General features: G+C 40.2%; 1 protein-coding gene across 3 annotated transcripts in view; it reads left to right on the forward strand.

Annotated features, from left to right (window-relative positions):
* Nucleotides 1-14,120, forward strand: part of LAMB1 (laminin subunit beta 1) — a 64,651-nt gene that overhangs the window by 12,830 nt on the left and 37,701 nt on the right. For 2 of the 3 annotated variants that reach the window (XM_042468148.1, XM_042468150.1), the window contains exons 4-11: nt 4,180-4,368; nt 4,450-4,513; nt 6,496-6,698; nt 7,322-7,442; nt 9,053-9,241; nt 9,662-9,841; nt 10,713-10,825; nt 13,198-13,277. In XM_042468148.1, the coding sequence (XP_042324082.1) occupies nt 4,180-4,368; nt 4,450-4,513; nt 6,496-6,698; nt 7,322-7,442; nt 9,053-9,241; nt 9,662-9,841; nt 10,713-10,825; nt 13,198-13,277 (1,139 nt within the window). Of the gene's footprint in view, nt 1-3,519; nt 3,810-4,179; nt 4,369-4,449; nt 4,514-6,495; nt 6,699-7,321; nt 7,443-9,052; nt 9,242-9,661; nt 9,842-10,712; nt 10,826-13,197; nt 13,278-14,120 lie in introns of those variants that run through there. The other variant, XM_042468149.1, reaches the window with a different exon arrangement.

Consider the following 14,120-nt stretch of genomic DNA (forward strand, 5'->3'; position numbering starts at 1 on the left):
TCCATAACATTCTCTCAAATCACAAATGTGCACTGTGTAATCTTCTAGTACTGGTCATGGATGGCAGTTACAGGATTAATGAGCTATTTAAGAATAAGAAAAGCAATGACCTTGGTTTTGAGACAAACCCCTTTAAAAGTTGTTAAAACTGGAATGCAAAACTTCATTAAAGCTGATTGCCTTCTTCTGTACACTTAGATAAATCTGTTTTGAGTAAATCCCAAACATTTTTTAAAGAAGAAAAAAGATTAAGGTTGCAGTCCTATACGCATCTACCTGGGATTAAGGAAGTCCAGTTCAACTTTGTGGGTTGTTTTTTTCTGAGGAGGCATGTACAGGATTGCATTAAAAATGTTTGATATTTGCATTTGTAGCAGTAATCTCTAGCTGGCCTACTATTGAAAGTACTAATCATTAAATCTATGTTGATGCAAAACCAATAGGTATGCTGTTAGTAGTTCCACCTAAATTTTCACTGTACAACTCCTTATATCCATGTCAGATTCCAGCAATACAATTACGTTAAACAGCAAAAATAATGGTTTTAGATTTCTTTTGCATTTGGCATCTGAAATCAATTGGGGGGGGGGGGGAGGAGAGAGAGAACATCTGTATACAAAGTGCCTTTGTTTCCTTCTGAACAGATGTCCTGGCAGAACAGATGTACCATATGGTTTAAAATATAATTTACTGGGGAGGTACACAATAGCTTGACTCTCCTGAGATTTTCATATCTGCTGGGATTGCATTTGTAGAAGGTTAATTCATGTGAAAATAATTTGGACACTCAGTGTTTGTTCCTGGTGAGCAAATGTGCTGGAGATTGTTGCTGGGGATTATAGTTTCCATAATTATGAAACACTGTTCCTGCCTATAGAATAAGGTATTTATGATAATTGATGGTCTGTTGTTTATCTAATTAATTAGCTAATTGGAAATTTTACTATACAGTATTTGATTTTTATGAGACATTTAATACAGGTTCCATTTTAGCCACCAAAGAAAGCAGGACAAATGTTTTCTCATATCTAGACTAACCATCTAGTGTAAGATAATACAGTGACATAAATTCAAATGTAGTATTTGTCCTTAATTTAAATGCATCTTCCCTTCCCTATGATACAGGGACAGTTTTAAATTCTTCCTGAAAATTTTGGTCTCTGAGGTAGAGTGACCAAACTCCCTCCTCTACATACTCTCCTATCTTCCTGGTAACTATCCCCATTCACTCCCATTCTAGCCATGCTTACATCCATGCTAACCTCCACCCAATTAAGGTACCTTGGATAGGCAACACCCACGGGACATGGGAGGTTCAGAGGTCGTAGGATAAATGCCCTGCACTCCTTATACTACTAATGAACAGCAGATGTGAGATGTAATATAACAGACTGTTCACTGAAAATGGACAAGAAGAGAATTAGACAGAAAATGTGGACATCGGGCAGGGGAGGAAGGGAACAAAGAGTTCCTGTCAAAAGTGTTGAAGCCTTTCAAGTTTAAAATCATTATGCTGTTGTTGCTGTTGCTGCTGCTGCTGTTATTGTTGCTTGCCTTCAAGTCATTTATGACTTATGGCAACCCTAAGGCATACTTATTTTTCTTGGCAAGATTTGTTCAGAGTAGGTTTGCCATTGCCTTTCCCTGAAGCTGAGAGCATGTGATTTGCCCAAAGTCACCCAGTGGATTTGATGGCTGACATGGGAATTGAATCCTGCTCTCCAGAGTTGTAGCCCAAGATTCAAACCATTACGCCACGCTGGCTCCTTATCCTTATCTTTTAATTTCCACACCAACCTTTTGAGTTGATACCCAAGAATAAGTTTTAGAGGTTACTTCCCACTTGTCCATTTTTTGTTATAATGGCATAATGCAATTCATCAAAAGCAACCTAACCATAGAACCATAGCTATGGCCCTATAACACAAAACAGCCTGGTATTTGGGCAGGTTGTTGGTTTACCTCTTCAAGTAGCTCTGGAAGGTATCAGGCGCAATGTAAAGCATCCAAACCAGCCTAAGGCCATAATTAGCAGTGGCTTTGCTGTGTGTGTGTGTGTGTGTGTGTGTGTGTGTGTGTATACCACACCAGATGATACCAAGGAGATGACTGACACCTGTTTGGATCCTCGTTCCCCTTCAATGTAGGAGGGACATGTGTGCTCCTTCCCCAGGCTTCCTCCACAGGGAGAAAACCTGGGAATGGAGGAGCATGAGGGAGTGGACTTGGTTGGTAGTGGAGGTGATCACCAGGGTTGTGGCGATGCTGCCCAAGTGGCAGGCTTCGGGTGGCAGGAGGACCTGGATCAATGGAAGCAGCTGCACAAATGGAACTCTTGTCTCCTGGCTCCATTGCCTATGGTTTCCTTCTGCCTCCTCAGCAAATGGAAAGGGAGAGGGAGGTAGAGACGTGGCCGCTTCTTCCTCCTCCGTCTGCCTGGCTTGTCCTCTTCGCTGTCCCTTAGCAGAAGTGAGCCAAGCAGGTTCTGTCAGTGGAGCCACCTGGTGGTCTCTGGCCAGGGCTTGTGGGTGGTGTGTCTTCAGGGTGGTCAGGGTCCCTTGGGGGGTGTAGGCAGGGGCTCCATCCTACCTTCTTCCAGAGCCAGGTAAGCCATTGCCCTCCTCCCACCCCATGCCTCCACACATGAAGCCTGGTCACACTGCCCAGTCATTTAAGCAGCTGAAGTCTGCCCCCCCCCCCCCAGTTAACTCTTCCCATCAATAGTCAAGTGTTTTTTTCCAAGCTCTGCAACCATGTTCAGAAACTGCCCATAGGTCCCTGAGGCAGCTTTCTCCCTAGGCTTCCTTCCCAGGAAGAAAGCTCAGGAATGGAGGAGCAGGTTGAGTGCACACATGCTGGCACACGTACTTCCCACACCAGGTGACACCATAGTTAGGGACTCCACTGAATTGTGGCCTTGTAATACTAAGGCCTGTTACAGACTGCCAAGATAAAGCTGCTTCGAGTCTCTTTGAAGGTATACTGTTTAAATGATGCATGCACCCTAAGAATTCAGAAGCTGCACCAAAGCTGCACTCCAGTGCTTAGGAATGGAGTGTGGCTTTGGCGCGATCTCCGGACTCTTAGGACCCATGCATCATTTAAATAGCATACCTCCAAAGAGACCCGAAACAGCTTTATTTTGGCAGTCTATGGTGGGATACAAACTGCCGCTTTGCGGCGCTCCCCCGCCGCCGCCAGGAGCCGCAGCAGCCAAACCGCGCGACTCCCGCGCGGAGCAAAAAGAAAGCTCCATTTCGAAGCTTCTTTCTGCGGTGCATCTATGATGTCGTGAGGCGCCGCAGGCGCATTCGCGACGTCATAAGCGCCGCGACACGTCTGGATGCTATGCGTCCACTACGTAAATATGGCGGCGCCCATGTGGAAGGGGCGCCGCCATCTTGTATGTACTGTATACGTACTAGGGTTAGGGGGGTGCGGAAGCACCGCCCCTTCCTAACCCTAGTACGTATACAGTACGTACTATATGGCGGTGTGTATCCCGCCACTGTCAGGTTACTGCTAAATTAAGCCTGAGTGGTTACGGAATCTACAGAGTAGACAACGTTCTCAGCTCTGCTGCCTGTCATTTGGGAACACTAGAGATTAACTATTTCATAAAGCATTGAAGTCACAACATTGATTATACTAGGCTGTCTGATGTTCTCTTTTTCAGAGAAAAGGTGATTAGGATTAAAAAAAATGTATCAAAAAACATTCCCAGGAAATATATCCTTATTTTCACTGACACATTGCCTTCCTGGTACTAAAGGAGTATTCTATCTACCAAGCAACAGAAGTATTTGCAGGTGAACCTTGTGCTTGTACAGCCTGAATGATTGATGAATATTATTACCTTGTTTTCAGGCCCTTGGGCATATTGTCCTGTTTAAGCACCTGCAATTACAAGAGACTTACTGTTGCTTTAAACATATTCTGTAATTGACATATGCACTCCACAATGAGATCTGATTTATTCTTTATAGAAGCTACCAGGAAAAAAAATCCAGAAAAATACATTAGGAAAATAAATACTTTTTAGGAAAAGTAAAACTGATAATACTGGGAACTTATTTCAACATATGTCTGTGTAATTTAAAATGTATCTTATATTTTAGCATGCTAAAATTTGTACTATTGTGAGATATATTCATGTCTGTTACCATTCTTTACTCTTAGACATTTCGCCCAGCTGCAATGTTGATCGAAAGATCCTCAGATTTTGGAAAGACTTGGCAAGTATACAGATATTTTGCCTACGACTGTGAAAATTCATTTCCAGGTGTCTCCATTGGACCCATGAAGAAAGTAGATGACATTATTTGTGATTCCCGATATTCTGATATTGAACCTTCCTCTGAAGGAGAGGTTGGTGGACCTTTTGAAATGCCTAATTTTTATTTATATAATAATCTTTATAATACTGATAACACATCATGTTTGTTTCAGGTAATTTACCGTGCTCTGGATCCAGCATTTAGAATAGAGGACCCATATAGCCCAAGGATCCAGAGTATGTACCCATTATTTTATCTTTCTGTAAAATTATTTATGCTTGTGTTTGGACCTCACTAAATGATTGATAATCATTATTTTTTACATATATTGAATTTCATTTTAATTCACCAACATTAAAAAGAAAACAGCAGTTAGAAAATGCAGCACATTATGTGAGACCCTGTGCAAATCATCTTCCAAAACCTGCCCAAACAGAAAAGTGTTCACAGACCTGAAAAAAGATAGCAAGGAGGGTATCAGTTTATTTTCTCTGGGATGGGAGCTCCAGAGCCTGGGGACAAGTGAGAAGGCCCTTCCCTGTGTTACCACCCAATGTAACAATGAGGGCAGTGAGACAGAGAGAAGGATTTCCTTAAAAGATCTCAAAACACAAGCAGATGTTATTAGAGAATGCAGTCCTTCAGATGGACCTAAACTGTGTAATGCTTTATAGATCATAACAAGCACTTTGAATTGAGCCTGGAACCAAACCGGCAGCGAGAGTTTGGTTGCGACAAGGGAGTTGTGTGCTTCCTGTAGCCAGACCCATTTAGCAATTTGGTTGAAGTTCTTTGGATAGATTGTAGTCTCTGAATACTTCAGAGGCTCATGTGATTGGGTTGGCTCTTACACATTGGTCTCTCTGGTTCAGATTATAACACTCTCTGTTGGGATACATACTCTTTCACTTGTTAAGTTGAAAAGAAGTAGAAGTTGCTGTAACAAAACTATTTCAAAGTGGGCATTTATCTAGTGACCCCATACACTGTCTCTGCAGGGAGGATAGGTTTTTTCCCCAAGGTTCACAATACAGGTGGCTTCAAATGGACCAGCAATAAAGTGTATCTGATTGCAGGGCCCAGGGCTGAAGAATTTTCATTAACACCCGCCTGTGTTCCCCACTGGGATCAAAGGAGCTGTTAAACATGCATGTTTGTAAGCTGATTAAAGGGTGCTGAAATGTCTTCAGGTGCCCATCATGAGGAAGGTTTATGTGAAGGTTTCAGTGGCCTGATAAGCCAAAAATTGCTTCAGTGCAAGTATTTCAGCCACATCTGAAGCTTTCATTCCTATTCATAATGTTAATGAGTAATATTGACAAAGTGATTCATTTCAGTTCATTTATTTATGCTTCTTGCTTTCCCTGTCCAGGAGCATAAGGGTGGTTAAAACAGGACCTGAGTTTACTCTGGACTGGAAGGCACATGATGCAGCAACTTTGCTGAAGCTGAGCTGGCTTGAATCTAATCAATGGCTGGTTGGGAAATCTTCCTTGGGTTGATTTGAGATCCATGATGGAAGCAGGGCAGGGTGTTAATTAAAATAAATACATTTAACATATTTAGTTTTACTTTCAACTAGAGTAGACCCACTGAAATCAATGGGAGTTAAGTAAGTGGAGAAGCTAACAAGTGCCATTCATCTGGTTGGATTTAATGTCAATTTAGTGTCTGATAATTTTCTGAACTTTAGGAGAAAAGAGAGCATCTATCTTTCTATTGGCACTTGATTTCTGAATATAGCATATAGATGGTGTTACTGCTACTAAGAAATGCTTATCTGAATTATGCAGTATCAAACAATGATTGTTGGTGTATATTTTAAAATGGTATTTAGGTTAATATGCATAGCAAAATGGTAAAATACATAAAATAATATGGCTTCAGTAAAACTGAAAATACTCAGTTTAGGTTACAAAATAAAAAGAATACAAAAAGAAAAGAACACAGAATCTCCTCTTTTTCTCTGCTTTGACAAACCAAGCAAGTTTGTTAAAGGAACATATCAAAGAATTAAAGGGGTCTCTTTAAAACATAGCCATTTCATTTTGCTGAATGAATCTGCAGGATCCCAGACTCCTGGTCATATATATATATTTTTCTATAATAAGATATCTCTGGGTAATAACTACCATTTTGCTTGTAGTACATCTTTCTTACTCTGTTACTTTTTTTTAATTTGTTTTTAAAAACCGGTGCTCCCTTTTCTTCTTCTCAGATATGTTAAAGATCACAAATATAAGAGTAAAATTTATCAAGCTACATACGTTGGGAGACAATCTTCTTGATTCGAGAATGGAAATCAGAGAAAAATATTATTATGCCATTTATGACATGGTGGTCCGTGGAAACTGCTTCTGTTATGGGCATGCCAGTGAATGTGCACCAGTGCATGGAAATGATGAAGAAGTGGAAGGAATGGTAAATGTTTCTATACTGCATTCCTTACTAGTTGTTGAAGTGATTTTGATATGATTCTGCCTCTTGCACTCTTAAGAATTTCCCATTAATGACCAGTCCCTTTGGGGAGCTTCCAGTATAAACAAAAACACTAAAACTAAGAGTTATCAAATATAGAGGGTCAAAATAGGTAAACAGACCCAGATCTCTTTAGACCAGGACTAGACCCTGTCACCAAAACAGGTTCAGCATTTTGGATAGCTCCTTTAAAGTTTAAGTGAAAATTTGGAGTAGATTCACCACTCTGCTGACATGGGTGTCCGCTGTCTCTTCTAGATATATGTCTGTTCTTCTTGGCATATAGGTTATGCTTCTTTTCCACATTACAAAGGAAACAGGCTGTGTATCACCTCAGTGAAAGATGAAATAATTCTTACTTCCTCATGTTCCATTGTTTCAAGTTTTCTGGTTGGAGAAAAGTCTTAGATTGTTGTTGTTTTTTAAAATAACTTTTCTCTTAATTATCAAAGACCAATGTTTCTATATATGAATCATTACTCCACAGGAGGAAATTACTTTGCTTGCATTTTTAAGATATTGTGTCTCTCTGTAGCTGTATTTCAACTTCTTTTTGCACATTTAAGGTTCATGGTCACTGCATGTGCAAACATAACACCAAAGGTTTAAACTGTGAACAATGCTTGGACTTCTACCATGATTTGCCATGGAGACCTGCAGAAGGACGCAACAGCAATGCATGCAAAAGTAAGTTTTAGCAGGAGAAAATAAATGAAGATGTTAGTCACAGGCCTGCATTTTCTGTTTCTGGTCTTTGTTCAGATGGTAGGGAGGGCTATCTGCAAGCTGGCACCTCCCACTTTGGCCAGTCAGTTACTGGGAGATTTTCGAAGTCAAGGAAATTTAATGTCCATTTGCAACTCAAAGAAGATGCTTCCTTGGAATCCAGCATGTCTCCTTCCTTTGTGAAGCCACATGCTTCCCTACCATCTGAACTAAGACCAGAAATAGAAAATGCAGGCTTGTGACTAACATCTTAATTTTTTTTCCTGTTTGCCTGATGAAGAAGCCAGTGTGACTTTGAAAGCTTGCAACATGTAATTGTGCATTTTGGTTGTCCCGATAAAGGTATCATTGTTTGGATGTTGCTCTTTTGATGTTTGCAAATTAAGAATAAGTTCCATTAACCTGATGAGGAGTCTGCTCTTTTCTCAGTTCTGGCCAAAGAGGTTTGCTTGGGATTGACCGCACATAGTGCTGCTTCCAAGGCAATAAAGGGGCGGGGGGGGGGGGGAATCAAGCCAACTGAGAGACTTTGCAAGCAGCATGGACACGCATGGGTAATCCAAGGCAAGCCACTGTAATTCCCACATATTATTTACATGGGTTCTTTTTAACCAGTTCCAATTTCTGATAGTGCTACAGTCCCTAACCCGTTGGATAAGTGGATGAGCTTCCTGTATTGTAAGATCATCACCACAGCAAGAAATCCTACATGTAGATTAGTATGAGAACAGATTTAAAATGTATTAAGGGGTGACCTTGTATTTGCAAGCATCACAACATATTAGATAGGCAAATAACAACATTAACTGCAATTTTGTACTTCCTTTTAGAAAAGCAACATGCAACACAATAAACAGGACCTAGTAGTGTCATTCACTTGGCAGAAGTAGTTCCATTAGTGTACAGAGAGGAGCAATTCCACCAATAATAACCAAAATCTGAACTTGAGAGCTGAGAAACAATTCACATCAGGTTTTTAGGTATAGAGAGCTGTGAAAGAAGGCAAACGTTGTGGTTTGCACCAGTGGAACTAGGCAAGCAGAGTGTTGTATCCTAGTTCCAAATTTCTTTACATTATACTCTCTTCAGAAAAGCACAGGTTACCTTCTAATTTACAGTTAGGATAGATGATCAAAGGAGAGTTCCTAAAATATCAAGTGGGAGTTTTTAGTAGCAATTGTCTATTTCCAAGTATATGATATACAGTAAATGAATAAGCTGAATAAATAACTTAGCAGTACTATGCCAGAAGTAATACTACCATGAAATTCATATATCTGAAATATAGAATTGGAAAGAGTACGGCTGCTTTCTAAGTATCTTCTCCATCTAATTTTGAGTCTCTAAACAGCTAAATGTATAATGAGCAACTAACAAAGGAATGCTTTTAGTTATTCTGATACATTCCATCTCCCTTTATCGCCAATGAAAAGTCATTTGAAACCATCATTGATTTCACTATCAACACACTTGTCAAGGGTTGAATGCAAAGATTACCTTAAGCATTAGGCATTTACATGGCCTCGGAAGAGTAGTTATTTAATGGAAATGGCTGTGTGTCTTTGTTTTAGAGTGCAACTGCAATGAACATTCTACACAGTGCCATTTTGATGTGGCTGTTTATATGGCAACTGGAAATACCAGTGGTGGAGTGTGTGAAGACTGTCAACATAACACAATAGGGCGTAATTGTGAGCAGTGTAAACCCTTCTACTTCCAGCATCCAGAGAGAGATATCCGGGATCCCCACATTTGTGAACGTAAGTCCATTACTCAGGAGAAATTATTTCTGATAGTTTGGTGTGATCAGTGAGAAATGCAGTTAACATTTCAGCCATATTAACCCTCTTTGTCCCACATTTCATATATGAATGTGATTCTGAAAGAATGAATATGAATTAACATTGGAATTTGTTGTCCTAAAATTTGCAAATGGGAAAGTTCTTTTTTCTAAAGAGCCATTCTGTATTCCAGAAGCACAAAGAACTTTTTAAAATGTTATGCAATAGAATGGCAGATATATGAGCAGGCCAATTTCTATTAAGTAGAAGCATAGTGGCTTTAAATGATGTGAGATATAGATGGTAGAATTTTAGATAATGGAGATGGTAATGTATATGCATGCTTCTGTACAGTACTCAAGATTATTTATTAGAGGCTTGGTTTGTTTGGTTGTTTAGCCTGTAACTGTGATCCAGCTGGCTCCCAGAATGATGGAGTTTGTGATCGCTACACTGACTTCTCAGCTGGCCTTATTGCTGGGCAATGCCGCTGTAAATTATTTGTGGAAGGGGAACGCTGTGATTTCTGCAAAGAAGGGTTCTACGGATTAAGTTCAGATAATCCTCTTGGCTGTCAATGTAAGTAAAACAAAAGAAAACCATCTGAAAGCTATTGCTAATTCTTCACTGTGTGAATTTTGCTAATTGAAAGTCATTACTGTTGAACTTATTTATTTATTTATTTATTTTGGTATTTATACCCGCCCTTCAGCCCTAAAGGCTATCAGAGAGGCTTACAATTATAAATCCATACTTTTCCTTCACACATTTACCATGCCACTGTACATTTTTACTGGTGATTGGGATACAGTAAATTTATATTATCTTGAATTGTTTAGCTTTGATGGGATTGTGGATATTTTCTAAAATATTCTATAGTCATCTGGAAAGAAAGAGCAGTTTTTGTTTCTGTTTGTTTTGGAAGCCAGAAATGTTGTTCCTTATTAAAATATTCAGAGAGAGATGCTAGCACCTGGTTTCCAGCATCTTGCCTGATGAATGCAAGTGCAGATCTCCACAGATTTTGTAAAATTCCTTAATGTTAGAGTTAAATACTTCTGGTTTTTGTTTACTTCATTAGTCATTTAATAGTCATTAGGCAATGCTACCGCCAAATTTCTGACTGTAATTATATACTTTTCCAACATACTTCTGTGTTTCAATACATTTCTTTTGTTGTTGTTTTTACTATTCTCCCTCCCCCCCACTGACTGCAGATTAGTGCTAGTTGTAAGGCTGTTGTGAGCCATTAGCTTTGATCTACCACAAAATACATTCAAGTAAACAAGGAGTTAGGGTGGTGAAAGCAGGCAGCATTGAGGGGGGAGCAATTTATCATCAAGTCTTCAAAATGAGGGATAGTGTTGAGATAAATATTTGCATTGAAATCTGTGAAAATTATGACCCAAACAACTAGATCCTGATTTATTTACTGTGCTTCCTAATATAGCTTGTGGATGTAATCCTTTGGGAACACTTCCTGGAGGGAATCCTTGTGACTCTGAGACAGGAAACTGCTATTGTAAGCGTCTTGTTACCGGAAGGCACTGTGATCAGTGTCTGGTAAGTTATCTTGCTTAAAAAGAATAGAGATGTTGATTGTTCCATTTATTTATTTTATGTGTGTGTGTGTGTGTGTGTGTGTGTGTGCGCGCGTGCATGAGTGCATGAGTACATGTGTGCACCTTTCCAGATTAGGAAGCAATACCACGTGTCTATTTAGATTCATTAGATATTTCCAAAAACATGAATTGTTTTGTAGTAACAAATCACTTTTTCATTTTAAAGCCTATAATGTATTAGAAATACTTGTAGTACCATATTTAATTTCACAGTTCTTTTGCTTGTCCTTTGTCATGTCTCCCCTGTAAAGTTTTAACTGTCTTTCTCCAAGATGTCCATGCCACATCACATGGAGACCTGAATGGCTAAGCTTCCTGTTTCTGCATAGGCTCTTTGATACAACTAAGAAAACGGGGAGGCGTTACAAACCGCCGCTTTGCAGCGGTCTGCTGGTGCTGCTCTTTGCTCCGCGAGGGAGTCGCAGCATACAAACCGCGCGACTCCCTCGCGGAGCAAAAAAGAAGCTCCAAAATGGATCTTCTTCCTGCGGCACTGTTATGACGTCGCAAGGCGCCCATGGCGCATCCACGACGTCATAACCACCGTGCCCTGTCTGGACGCTATGCATCCAAGACGTAAACATGGCGGCGGCCGTGTGGAATGGCTGCCACCATTTGTCATGGACTGAGTCCGTGATAGGAAAAGGGGCGTCTAGAAGAGACACCCCTTTTTTAAAATGGGACGTCCTGAGGACGTCCGAAATGGCGGTCTATAACCCGCCAAAGTATTCAGAGCTTACATCCCTCTGCCTGTATATGTCCTCTTCAGACATCTGAGCTGATCACCTGCTTCCTGCCCACTACTACTACAACACCTTAATCCTACTAGGACTTTATCCACCTTTATCCTACCAATTGCTAGTTCTAACTGGCCATGGTCCTGCTCCCAGCCCCTTCCCCAACAACTATATGTTCAGGAGAGATAGTCACTGTCCCAATGAGACCTACCAGCAAGGTTGCCATGTCAGGATTTTACCAGGACATGAGATTTAATGGAAAAAAACTGAGCCCTAGGAGTTGGGCCTAGAGCCAGCATGTAGTGGTTTGCACATTGGACTATGACTCTGGCAATCAGAGTTCAAATCTTCACTTGGCCATGAAAACCCACTGGGTGACTGTGGGCAAGTTATAATCTCTCAGCCTCAGAGGATGGCAATAGCAAACCTCCTCTGTAGAAATTTGCCAAGAAAACCCTGTGATATGCCTTCAGGTTGCCATAAGTCAGAAACGCCTTGAAGGCAAACAACACACAGGAAGTGAGCCCAGATGATGTTAGAAAAGTGATGCAACAGGGGACAGCTTCCTCATGATTTTATTAAGCATGATGCATAAATCATTGATCACAGTTACACAAAGTATGTCATTCAAATAAAATTAAAAATACTATGGCTGCAATCTGGTATGGCTCAGTGTAGCATAGTAATTCTGCCTATGGACCTACAATAGGCTGAGGTATAAATCCTCATCCTTGACTTACCATATGGCCTCTAAAGCCCCCTCCCTCCCAGTATGGCCATTTCATGTCACATGGGGAGCAGGGACAATTGGAGAAACATCTGACTATGCCTCATAGTCAGATGCAGAATGATTACATCAACACTGAGTTCTGCCAAAATCTTTTGGTGGTCTCAGCACTGCTATAATCATTTTGTATCTGGCTAGGAAACATAGCCAGATGCTTCTCAAGTTCTGCCCTCTCCCCAAGTGTCACAGAATAACTGAAGGAAATATTAGTCTTCTGAAGCACCCAAAAAAAGTATATAACACAAGTATAAGAAAAATGTTTGTGTGTGCGCACGTTTGTGTGCGTTTATTCATGCCACTAACAAGATGCCAGGCCAAGTCTAATAAGTGAAAATATATGCCCACACACCTTTCAAGGCAGTATTCTATCCATTAGATTCCTTCCCTTGCTCTGAGTACCAGAGGAGAGCAGCCAAATGATGAGGCCAGATATCCTTGCTTAGTAAATTCAGTGCCACTCCTCTGATGTTGCAAAAGAAGGGTCAATTCTTCTTTCTTTTAGATTGTGCTGACATTTGTCCTACAGATTGCAAGGACATCCCTTTCCCACCTCTTTGTAATTCATGTGAACTCTTAATTAGTACATTAATACTGAAAGATCAATGGAGGATAGGACAATAATAGTGAAAAGGGAAGGAAAAGCAGAGGAATATGGTTCACCTATCACTGCTCATTGTGCTCCGTGGGCTTATTCAATAGTTGGCACTGCCTTTACTGGTTAACTTACTTTATCTATCCCCTCCAGATATGTCTGGTTACATATCTTACAGGCCATATCTTCTCTTGCAGTATCAACACTGGGGGCTGAGCAATGATATGGATGGATGTCGACCATGTGATTGTGATCAAGGAGGAGCACTGAACAATAAGTAAGACTCATGTCCGCGACAAGACTGGGCTTTCTTTAAATTTCAGAAAGATCTGCTTTATTGAACGTTTAAAAATAATAATGATAATAACAATAATAATACTTAAAATTGAAAGTTATTTACACATGATAGTTCAGTGAAACTTACAAGAGCCCTGTATAAAATAGATCAATATCATGAAAATAAGTATCATTATCACAATTTTGCAGAGCTTGATATTCATTCATTCGTTCATTCGTTCATTCATTCATTCATTCATTCATTTTGGACAACTGCTAGAATCCCTCATGGATGCTTGAAGCTATTGTCCCAACAGTGATGTTTCCAAGCTCTTTTATTTTGTAGATTTTGGATTATGTGAAGTAGAATGTGGAGTGACTAATTACATACTTGTGGCCAGACAACATGGTGAGAGGACTTCCCTCCTCTCTAATGATCTATATGGCTGGACTAAGATGGGAAATTGAGTACGGGTACCCAGTCAGTGTTACCAAGCCTTAGGTATCTGCAGCCCTGCTCTTTGCTGGAGTATTACTCTCTTGAAAGTATCACACAGTATAATTTGTTTTTGTATGTGTTCATGTGTGTTGTTCCAACAGTAGTATGGGGCCCCTAGTTACTGAGGGCCCTGGAACATTTGCTTTAATTGCACCATTGATAATTCAGTCTTTTCTGTCCATGTCCCAATAATCCAGCTAAATTATTGATTTCTATGTGTAGTGAGAGATCAGAGGATAAGAGCACACAAGCAACAAACTCAGTCTTGATCTCACTAAAACAAAAATACTGGCCACAAGTGACTTATTCTCCCATCTGTCTGAGAATTAAATGCATTCAGTCAGG

Source organism: Sceloporus undulatus, chromosome 5, assembly GCF_019175285.1.
Source record: "Sceloporus undulatus isolate JIND9_A2432 ecotype Alabama chromosome 5, SceUnd_v1.1, whole genome shotgun sequence".
Taxonomy (NCBI): domain Eukaryota; kingdom Metazoa; phylum Chordata; class Lepidosauria; order Squamata; family Phrynosomatidae; genus Sceloporus; species Sceloporus undulatus.